Consider the following 11,545-nt stretch of genomic DNA (forward strand, 5'->3'; position numbering starts at 1 on the left):
TCAGACACGGGGCACACAAGCAGCCGAGAACATTTCACAGTGTCTCAATCACAGTGTCCCCAGGAATATACACATCACAGTGCCACCATCACTGCATCCCAGAAACACACGCTGTCACAATCACTGTCCTAGGAGCACGCACAGTCACTCTGTCACAATCACTGTCCTGGGAGCAGACACAGTCACTCTGTGACAATCACCACATCCTACAGTCAGGGACACAATCACAATGTCCTGGGAGCACATACGGCCACGCTGTCACAATCATAGTATTCCAGTAGCACACACAGTCATCCCATCACAATCACAGCATCCCAGGGGCACACTCAGTCACCCAGCAAAATCACTGTGTCCCAGGAGCACTCGATGTCACTGTCACAATCACCATGTCCCTGAAGCACACAAGTCACACTGGCACAATCACTGTCCTGGGAGCACACAGTCAACATGTCACAAACTATACTATCCTGGACACACACACAGTTATGCTGTCACAATCATAGGACCCCAGAACCCCAGGCAGAGCATGCAGCCAAGGCGGCCACAGCTGGCCATCCCCAACAGCTGGAGCAAACTCAGGTCAGTGAGAGGGTACCCAACTCACACTTCATCACTAACACTGTTACCTAGGGAGCCAGGGACTCCCTCACCCTGTGCTGGGACTGTGCACCCCCTGAACACTGTTCTCTCTCCCTCTGGGCAGCTACTGAACCCGAACACTCCTGCCTTGAGCGGGGGCTCTGACATAGCACACAGGCCCCCAACAAAGGGCTCCCCCAAGAGGTCCCCTTTAGATTACTGACCCCAGCTGCAGGGCAAGTCCATGAATCCCGCTCCCAATACAGTCCTCCCCACTCTAGAAGGACCCTGGGAGCCCCCCAGCCTGCAGGAAGCATTGTGGTTCTCGCAGGCACTCCCTACAGACTGACCCCTAGGCCATCCCCAAACACAGTGAATCCAGCCCCGTCAAGTGGCACCCAGCCTAGTCACTGTCCTGCACTGTCACCGACGAAGGCTACAGACCCCTAAAGCTGCAACCCTCAACCAAGACCCCGTTAACAGCACACGCAGCATGGCGCCCCCATAAATCGATCTCAGGATCATCTTCAGTAGGAAGTCTCGGGTACAGTGCACCACCGGGGGTCAGGTCCCAGACGCCCCCGCAGTAGAACTCCTCCCCCCAGCCCCGTCAGTCACACTGATCCCACCCGCATCACAGCGCCCCCCTGCGGTCAGCGGGGCGAGTTGCGTCCTCTCTGCGCGCCTATCCGCTCCGCGCGCGTCCGCCGCGGAGTCTTACCGCCTGCAGCTGCCTCCGCCCGCGCTGCCGCTGCCGGTGCCGGAGCCGTGAAATGACGAGGGCCAGGACATACGGGACGTGCGCAGGCCGGGCCGGTCGCCGGTGTCCACGGCGTCGGCGCGCTCTATGGGCCGGTGTGGCGGCCGCTCGGGCTCGGCGCGCTCCGCGCTGTCCGAGTAGCCGCGCTGCTGGATACGGATGGGGGTCCGCGGCTGCCGCCACAGGTGCTGAGGGGGCGGCTTCAGGGTGGCCTGGCCATCCCGGGGCCCGGGCAGAGACAGAGATAGGCTCCTCTCTGAGGGGACGGCCGGGGGCTCCATGGCCGCAGCCCCCACCTGCACCCCAGGGGGCCCCGGCCCTCTCCAAGCTGCACCCCGTTCAGCTGCGCGCGAGCTGACGCTCCCGGGGCCCCTCAAGTGCGCCTGGCCTCGGTGGGGCCATGGCGCCCCGGGGAGAGACCCGGGGGCGCTACGGGCCGATCGCCCCCGGGCCGGGCGCGGAGGCTTCCTGTCAGCGCCTGGCGCTCTGCTTGACGCGGGGCAGCGCTCTCCGCGCTCGGCGTCCCGCTCGGAGGCAGCCCCGGCTCCCCCGCCCCGTCCCGCCTCTCCCCGCCCCCCGCCCGCCGCGGCTGTCAGCACCGCCCCCCTCCTCCTCCGTCCGGGCCAGTGGGGGGCAGCCACCCAAGGAGGGGGCCCTTCCCGCCCACGCAGAGACCCGCTCCCGGCGGGGAGGGGGCGCCGGAACTCAGCTCTCTCCAGAGCGCCCTGCCTCAGCCGCGGCGCGCACGGCCACGAAGGAGTTAAACGGTTAATCCGATCGTGAAGGAGACACCCGACTGGTTGCCGGTGTGTCAGTCAGTCCGTCCATCATGGTGGGGGCGGAGCCCAGTGCTGGCTTGTCCTCTTCGCTACCCCTGGCCAGGGGGAGCTTGTGGGAAGTGGTCCCGGTAACACGGATGCGGTCCCTGCAGCGGGCGGCGACGGTGTTCGGGGAATCTCCTGTTGGTGGGTCGGAGGACGGTGATGGTGTGTGCCTGGGGCGGGAGGTGCGCGCACGTGGCCTCTTCCGAGGGATGTCTGTGTTTTCGGTGTCTCCTCGAAGTGTGTGTGCGCACGTGGTTGGCTGCTGCGGTCTGCCTGTTTACCTGGATTTCGCTGTGCGTGTATCTGCGTGTCTGTGGCTGGAGGAAGTGTGTGCACGTGTGCTGCCTGTTTGGAGGGTGTGTGCCTCTTACAGGGTCTGTTCTGGTGGCCTGGGGTCTGTGCTTGTGTTCCCCCGCGATTGGGTGTGTACTGTGGTGGGTCCGCGCTCGCGGAGCTGTGCACTCGATTCAGCCTCTGTTGTTTGACTGTGGTGTCTGAGGGAGTCAATGTGTGTTGGTGTGTGTGTGTGGTCGGCCTGGGGCCACTCTGAGGTGTTACTGGGGTGTGTCCCTTTGGCTCCTGTGTGGCTCCAGGAGGACACCCCGGCTCTGATACCCCGACTGCCCGCCCACCTCTCTGTGTATCGCTGCTCCTTCTAAAGCGCTTCTGCAGCAGGTAAACTGAGGCAGGTCCCGGGCAGCCGCGGGACGCATCCCCGTGCCCTTTTCAGGCGAGTAAACAGCCGCGCCTCCTCCCCGCTGCCCCCGCGGGCAGAGCCCCCCTTCCGGCACCTAAATCGGGAGTCGCCGTGACTCACGCTCCCGCCTCCCCCAGCGCCGCGCTGAGCGCGAGCGAGCAGAGAGCTAGCGGGATCCGAGCGCCCTCCCTTTCCCCCGCCCCGGCCCGGGCCGAGCCCTGGTGTCGGTGGCTGCCGGGCACGGGGAGAGCACACACACCAGTGGCCCGCCCCCGGCCGTTGCGCGCTCGGATTAACCAGCTTGGGTGCAAGTACGCGCAACCAGGCCCCGCCCCCGCGCGCCCCCCTCAAGGGCTCCCCCCGGGCAAGCCTTGCCGTCTGCCACCGCCCTCCCTCCGCACTGTTCTTATTGGAAAAAACAAACAAACAAACAAAAAAAACAAAGCCCGTCTCCAACCCTCACAGCCGCTTTTCTCCCCGCCAGAGGGGGCTCCAGGCGTGGGCGAACGCAGAGCCAGAAACGCCCTCCCATTAGCAGCGGCTGGATGTCCCAGAGGCCAGAACTGTGTCCCCCAACTTCTCTCAGGGACCCTCCCCACAAGTGAATACTCAAAAAGGCTTCTAGGGGATCGGTAAGGGCTGGAAGTCCTCCCCAGATCACTTGAGGGTCTTGGGCTGGACCAAATTCTTGGCGGGGGGGCGGGGGTTGCTGTTGTCTTGTCAAAGCTCTGGGTGGGGTAACACAGGGTGGGGTTGAGGGTGGGGTCAGGTCACAGCGGGGGCTGCACAAAAAGGAAAGCCCAAGGCAGTCGGCCAGAGCTGGTAGTTGGATCTGTGGCCTGAACCAGGTAGACGCTAGAGGAATTTTCTTTTTGTTGTTTTTTTTGGGGGGGGTTACATTAGACCACTGGAGAGGGGAATGACAGTCAATTCCTCCTCCATTTGGAAATGAACCATTGTACCATGACCCAAGCAGAAACCCTGGGGCCCTCCGATTGAGTAGACAAAGGGGTGGGTGGGGAGATTGAGGCTGCAGAGAACAGTGGCAGCTGTCTGGCTTTCAAATTCATCCTTGGGCCAAGATGGGGGTTGAAGTGCCCTCCGAGGACCCCAGATGAGAAAGAGCACGGAAGTGCAGTGTGAAGCAGAGCTCAGGAGAAAGAAAAATGCCAGTCCAGACCTCCTCCAGGGTCCCACCATCTCCTTTTAAGGCCTTGAAGAAACTGCATCCTCTCAGAAAGGGAAATAGAGGTGCACAGCGGATTGGTGGGAGGCTCACTCCCTAGCCTGTCCCAGCTCTCTGATTATGGGAGCATCGTTGGGGACTGGAGGGTTGAAACCCTTTCCGAAATCCTGCCCCTTGCTGACTCAGGCAGCTGCAAAATGGAAGAAGGGGTTCCTAGAGGCTGCAAGAGGTGCCTCTTGTGGGGGCGGGGTTATGTCACAACCTGACCCACCAGGCTCCAGGAGAAGTTTCAGCTGCTTTTGCAAAACACAGGGAGCCAGGAGCCTAGAGCACGGGAAAGGGTTGGTGGCTGGACTTAGCCCAGGTGGCCCTGTTCCTCCACCCCACCTCCCAGCCTGTTCCACCTCCTGCCTACCTGTCAGCTTTGGTGATGGAAATCCGCGGGGGGATCAGCAGTGGCAGCGTGGTGGGCCGTGATGGCAGAGGGACCCCAGTGTCCAAGGGCTCAGGCTCAGCCCAGCCCAGGCCTGGGCCCGTGGAGAGGCGTCGGCGAGGGTGTCGGAGGGCAGCCCCGAGCATGTTGGCTCGGCCGGGCTCGGGGGTCTCTCGCGGCCTCTGAGGTGTGACAAGGGCGGGATAGGGGTGCAGCCTGGTCAGGCAGCTCTGAGCCCCTCCCTGCAGTAACGTCCCTCCCTAACCATCTGAGATAGTGGCCGATGGGGATATAGGCTCCTGTGCCCCTCTCACGTCTTAGCCACTCACTAATCCCTCCCACAGAGGGTCCCTTCTCAGCTCTTACATCTGAAGGGTGCCCGTTCTCAGCCATAATTTTTGTGGGACTCCCTTTTTTCCTCTCTTTTTGTGTGTGTGGGCGCACCACGCGGCATGCCGGATCTTAGTTCCCTGACCAGGGATCGAACCCGTGCCCCCTACAGTGGAAGCGCGGATTCTTAACCACTGGACGGCCAGGGCTCTGGACCCTCATGCCTGTACTCTGCCCTTCACTGTGAAACCCCTCTAACACATCACCACCCTCCACGTCCAGGAAGCCCCCTCTTGGCCTAAACGTCTGTGGCCCCCTCTCCTCATATCTGAGACCCTTAAGGCCTCACCCCCGGCACCCTCCCCTCCACCCTACAATCCTCTCCCTATTTGGAAAGCCCCTTGGAAGACCCTGCCTTCTATCCCTGGGCTGAGAGCCCTTAATTTGGGCAGCAGGAGTATAATGAAGTCAAGGGAGTAAACTGAGGCACAAGGGGACAAGACTCCTTGCTGCCTGGGGGGAAAGTGAAGCCAGGTTTAGTGAGCAGTCAGTCTTGGTCTGTAGAGGGCTCCCTACTCCCCGTCGCAGCCCAAGCCCCGCCCCCAGCCAGGGCCCCGCCCCTCGCACCTCATCACCGGTCCGGGCCACCGACAGGACACTGCGACTCCTCTTCATCCCGCCAGACTAGCGCGCCTTGGGGGCTTCAGGGGCCATGTCGGCCCCGGCCAGTGCCTCCTGCAGGACCAGGCCGAAGGCATCCGCCGTTAGCTCCCTGGGGCTCCCCCTGCCGGTTGAGCATGGAATCCGCACCCGCCCCTCGCCAACTGCCTCTCCTGGGGCGTGACGTAAGCAGGTGGCTGACGCACTGCCTGTCGGTGACGTCACCCGTCTGTTGCCAGAGCGACAGCTGATGCGCGACTGGGCTCTGAACAGCGTCAATGCCTGGATTGGCCACTGGGGGGCCGAGAGCCTCCGGCCCGGGTCGCCCCAGCCCCCACCTGTCCTCTTGCGGGGGCTTCTCCAGCTTGGGGATCCCTCAGAGAAGACAGGGAGCTCCCAGAGCCGGCCGCGTGTGGCGCGTGGTCCGAGTCGGGGGCAGGAGGAAGCGTCTTCTCCGAGCTGTTGGGCTTTTATGCCTAAACCCGAAATAGCTCCGATGTGCGGGGGCCGGGCGCAGCGAGACGGCGGCTTGGGCACAGATGGGGGACGCGCAGGCAGAGGCGCGCAGAGACAGACAGGGACGCGTGGAAATAGAAACAGACAGGGACACAGACGCAACTCCCGATTATGAGTGCGCTCTGCTGCCGGCAATCCCTATCTAAAAGCTTGCGGGAGGGGAAGGCCGGCTCGCTGCACCGTCACACCCAGGCGCTGCAAATTATTGCTGTGTGGCCGTAGGTCAGTGACTTAAACTGTCTAAGCCTCAGTTTCACCTCTGTGAAATGGAATGATAATCCTTGCAGGTTCTATATGAGAATGAAATGAGATCAGACCATATTGAATTCTCGAAGAACAGCGTCTGGCACGCAGTAAGTGCTTAATAAATGCTATTACCATCTGAGCCTGTGGGAGCCTGTTAGAACCCAAGTCAGATCATGTCCCTCTTCTGCTCAGAGCCCTCCATGGCTTTCACCTCCCTCAGAGGAGACGTCAAAGTCCTCAACAAGAGGCTTACACAGTCCTGCTGTCCTCATCCTCCTCCCACCCTCCCCCAGGCTCACTCTGCTCCATCTACACTGGCCTCTCGGCTGTTTCTGGACACACCAGGCAAACTCTAGCCTCAGGGCTTTTGCACTTTCTGTTTCCCCTGCCTGGAACTTTTTCCCCATAAACATCCGTAGGTCCCTCACATCCTTCAGGTCTTTAATCACATCTCACCTTTTCAGCATTTCTCCTGGTGTTTCTCTCCACCCCACCCCTGTTTAAAGTTGCTAGCCCCTCAGGATTCTTAAACTCCCTTATCCTGCTCTATTTTTTCACAGCATTTATCACCTCATAACATACTATGTAATTTACTTATTACATGTATTGTCTGTCTTGTCCCATACTAGAATATCAGCTGCAGGAGGACAAAATATTTTATCTATTTTATTAATATATCCCCAGTGCCTAGAACTGAATCTGGAACATCATAGGCTCTTAATAAGTATTTATTCAATGTCTAGCTACTGTTTTGAGGACTCAAGAGCATATTAATAATGTTCCTAGAAGGTCTACTAGCTACTAGCTACTTTACCCTCTACCTTGGCTCTTATTTCTTTTTCTTGCCTTATAGCTCTAACTAGCACTTCAGTTCAATATGAACTAGTAGAAGTGAATGTAAATGTCATCTCACCCACGTAGTGCTTAGCACCAGGCAAGTCTATGACAGACAATTGTTGAACAAATGGATGAATGTATAAAGATAGCTTAAAGGTCACCTCCACTTCTCAGCTGGACTGAGCCAGTCCATGTTCTGGGCTCCCACTGCTGTTTGTTCTGCCCCTATTAAAGCACTCATCATTAGGGGTTGTAATTATTTGTATTCCCCACTAGAGCTCTGTGAGGGCAAGAAATGGTACCCATTCATCATGGTCCCCCACACATAGTCTCAATGAATGCTGAATGAATAAATGAAGAAATGAGTTAGACATACAGAGAAAGAGGCACCCTCTCCTCTGTATGCAGACAGACACATATGCTCAGACAGGCAGAGAAACAGCCATGTAGTAAGGACCATGCTTAGGCTCCAGTATTACATTGACAGACATGCATTCAAATCCTGACTGTGCCACTTATTAGCTGTATATTTGGGGGCAAGTTGCCCAGCCTCTTTGAGCTTCAGTTTCCTTATCTGTAAAATGGGGATAATATTCATACCTACCTGAGGAGGTTGTTGTGAGTATGAAATGAAATAATGCATGTAAGGTTCTGAGCACAGTGCCTGGTTCATAGTAGGTGCTCATGAAACAGTGGCCACTATCTTAATAATACTAACAATTATCACTGTTGTTGACTCAGTGGAGCTATGGACATAACATGGGAGACAGCTACACATTCACAGAGACCTCAATTCCTCCCGTCCTCCCCGCTCATCCCGCTGGCCTCCTCGCTGTTCCTCAAACACTTCAAGCATATTTAGACCTCAGGGCCTTTGCACTTGCTTTTCCCTCCCCTGGAAAACCAGCCTCAGGTATCCTGTGCTCCTCCCACCCCCGATCTCCCTGGCTCTGCTTTCATTTTGTTTGTTTTAGACTTACAACATTCTAACAAGATATATAATTTACTTATTTTATTATCTATTGCCTGTCCTTTGATTAGGACATGAGGTCAGGATGTTGGTCTGTTTTGTCCCCTGCTGGATCTCCAGGACCTAGGACAATGCTGGTATACAGTAGGTGCTCAACAAATGTCTCAAGTGAATGAATAAATCCACTTGACTCCCTCACCTCCTTCACCTCTCTGCTCAAAGTCACCTCCTTTTAGAGGCCTTCCCTGGCATGGATGCCTCCCCCCACCCCATCACCCTCTGTTTCTCACTCATCTTTATTTCTGTTCTCAGCACTCATCACCCCTGAGGTATCATATGTTTGTTTCTGCTTGCCCCACCCCTTAGTTCCATGAGGGCAGGAGATTTTTCTGTCTTGTTCTAGGGCCAACTTCATGGACACGTGACCTGAGCAGTCCCACTGGGCCCCATGCTTAGAAGGTTTAATGCACTGCTGTCGTCGTCTTGAAATTCTTAATAATTTTAAACAGGGGCCTTGCATTTTCATCTGGCCCTGGGCTCTGCAGAATTCTTTAGCCGGTCCTGGCTGTATCCTCAGCGCCCAGAACAGCCCATGGTAGGTGCTCAAGGATTCGTGGAATGAAGGAAGGAATGGAGGAGGCCAGGGGAGAGAGGTGGAGACACACATGCCACCACTGTCTGGACACCTGTGCACATTTTCAGAAATCATCTCTGGCAGAAACCTGGGCATGGGACACAAGGCCTCAGAAACTGGCCTGAGTGCCCAGGTGGAAGGGAGCCGCTAAGCCTGCCTTCCTCTCCCCTGCGCAGCAGCCGGCTGGTGAGTGGGGTCCAGATGGCAGAGCAGGCGCCAGGCTCAAGCTGAGAAGAGGCCTCTTCCCTCATCCAGCTTGTCAGCGTCCCTGGCCTGGGCTGACAGAGGAGCACTGGCTTCACCCAACTTCCACCGCCTTCAGAAGGACAGGGTGATGGGCCACTGTCTGATGGACAGCCAAAGAGGGATGGAAATGAGGATGAATACCCTTGTCCACAGCTTGCCCCAGGTCATTCAGGCCTGAGGAGGAACAATGACTACCCAAGCTCCATGACTTGGAGCTGGGAAGGACTCCCAGCCCCCCTCCCCACGGGGCATGCGTGTGTGTGTGTGTGTGTGTGTGTGTGTGTGTGTGTGTGTGCGCGCGCGCGCGCGCATGCGCGTGTGTGAACGTGACTTTGAACACAGCTGCCCACATGCAACCGGACGGGTAGAACTCTCTGGGAGTCTGAGTGTTGCGTAGTTGAGACTAGACCATACCCGCAGGAGTGTGTGTATGTGACAAAGTGACACCATATCAGTCTATGTGGGCATGAGGCTGGCTGTGTCTCTGTGTGACTCTGAGTATGTGTGTGTGTGGAGGCGGGGAGGGTACATGCATGTGGGTGCAGCGGGAAGTACATTGGTTAGAAAGATGGATTCTGGGTTCAAATCTCTGCACGGCCACCCAGTAGTTATGGGGCCTCAGGCACACTATTACGGTTCTCAGGCTCCAGCCTGTATGTGGTGTTTGTGGGATTACGTTTGTCTGGATCAAAGTGTGTGTGTGTGTGTGTGTGTGTGTGTGTGTGTGTGCGTGTGTGTGTTTGAAGAGTAATGCAACTCCTCTGGGAGGTCTTCCTGGATACCCAACCCAAAGTGGATCCCTCCATTTTTCTCTCTTGTCACAAGCTATTTCTATCACCGTCCTAATCACAGTTTGTTGTTATATATTTATTCGTTTGTTTATGTTGTTTCTTCTCTGTTTTCTCTACTAAATGTCAGCTCCATGGGCGTAGGGGGTTTTCTTCTGTTTGCTGTTGTGTCCTGAGCACCTGGCACATAGTAAGCACTGAGTAGATACTTGTTGAATGGATGAGTGCAGGGCTGTGTCTGTGTGGTATGGGGAGAGAGATGGGCACCGGCAGGGTGTCATGGGTTCCTGGAGGGACCTGTGCTCAAGTCTGGTCTCTACTCTCTTCCATTCCCCGCTGTTCAAAACCATTCCTTCAGCCACCCTCACTTGTGTGGGAATGATGACACCCCGTCAACTCCCTTATTGCCTTTGATGACATCTTTCCCCTTTCTGGGTCTTAGGGACTCACGCGCCTCATCCGTAAAATAGGAGAGAGGATGGATTGGTTCATGATAAACCTCCTACCTGCTCTAAAGTGCTATGAAAATAGTCTTAATCTAATCCCCTCTTTAACTCATTCAACATTTACTGAGCACCTATTGTGTACCAGCCGCTCTTCTAGACCTGGCCCTCCCCTCATGGAGCTGAAAGTGAATGAGGAAGGCAGATACAAACCGTAAATCTCATTTAATCTTGAACATCCTTCCCTGCAGTCACTCTCTATGCCTCATGAAATTTTAGTCTTCACAGTGTGAAATCACCGTGGATCTTTCTCTGTTTACCCACTGATCTTGCTCCCTCATCAGTGTCCAGGGTCAGCAGAGCAGGGACCCAGCTGGTCTTGTTGGTTGCTGTAGCCTGACAGCCTGGTCACAGTGTCCTGCACACAGTAGGCTCTTGGGAAATATGTGTGAAATGAACTGTAAAATAAATGATGGCGTAACGGCAGACTCGCATGCATGACCTCCCCGAGTCCTGGGTGTGTCATTACCCACTTTGCAGATGAGGAAATTGAGGCTCAGGAAGGCAAAGCCGTTTGCCCAGTCCCACAGCCGCAGCTAAGCAGTGTGTGGCTATGGGATGCAGCAGAGGAAGCTTGGGAGCCTAGAGGAGCATTCCCAGCCCCCCACCCCCACCCCACAGGTACAAGACGCCCAGCAGGGGGTGCGCTGATGGGGGGAGGGCGGTTGGGAGTCCGAGGGACAGTGCAAAGCAACTCAGGGGTCTCTGTCTCAGTCCCCCGGGCTGGAGATGCTGTGTTGTCAGGAGATTAGTAAATGCTTGGCGCTGATCGGGGAGCTTCCGGCGCCCTGTCCCCAATTCTGGGAGCTGGGGCTCCTGGGACCCTGTTTCCCTGGGGCCAGGCAGCTCCGGTCTCCGAAGCCAGGTAGAGACCCCCGCGCCTACCCGGGAATCCGGCATCCGGTGTCCTCCCTACACACCCTCAGCCTGGAGGCCGGCCTGAAGCCCTCAAAGGGCGTACAGGGGGCCCCTGACTTTCTTGGGGGGCGAGGAAAGTCCCCCCCCGTCCAGACCCCCTCCCTCCCGGCGCCTGTCCCCCTCCCCACCGCAGCTTGTGGTCCAAAGCTTACCTTGCAGGGGGGCTGGGCAGGGGATGCCCCGCCCTCTCCGGCCTGGTGGGCGGGAGGGGACGGGGGTGTCCAGACCCTTTGTTTGCTGGTGTGTGTGTGTGTGTGTGTGTGTGTGTGTGTGCGCGAGAGAGAGAGAGAAAGAGAGAGAGATTGTGAGACCCGCTGAGGTGTGGGTCCTTGCGCGCGCGTGCCCGGGACTTGACTGCCGCTGTGATGCTGGACTGCCGGGGCTGGAGGGGGAGGAGGAGGAGAGGGGGACTCCCCCG

At 57.2% G+C, this 11,545-nt stretch overlaps 1 protein-coding gene across 2 annotated transcripts in view; it reads right to left on the reverse strand.

Annotated features, from left to right (window-relative positions):
- The window catches only part of PDE4A (phosphodiesterase 4A), a 47,440-nt gene extending 35,967 nt beyond the window's left edge, over positions 1-11,473 (reverse strand). Inside the window, exons 1-3 of one of the 2 annotated variants that reach the window (XM_007168982.3) lie at positions 11,280-11,473; positions 5,437-5,544; positions 4,462-4,661 (exon numbers count right to left, since the gene is read on the reverse strand). In XM_007168982.3, coding sequence (XP_007169044.2) covers positions 4,462-4,661; positions 5,437-5,484 — 248 coding nt within the window. In that variant the 5' untranslated portion in view covers positions 5,485-5,544; positions 11,280-11,473. Of the gene's footprint in view, positions 1-1,300; positions 1,857-4,461; positions 4,662-5,436; positions 5,545-11,279 lie in introns of those variants that run through there. The other variant, XM_007168986.2, reaches the window with a different exon arrangement.
- Between the last annotated feature and the right edge of the window lie 72 nt (positions 11,474-11,545).

The sequence above is a fragment of the Balaenoptera acutorostrata genome, chromosome 2 (genome assembly GCF_949987535.1).
Source record: "Balaenoptera acutorostrata chromosome 2, mBalAcu1.1, whole genome shotgun sequence".
Classification (NCBI taxonomy): domain Eukaryota; kingdom Metazoa; phylum Chordata; class Mammalia; order Artiodactyla; family Balaenopteridae; genus Balaenoptera; species Balaenoptera acutorostrata.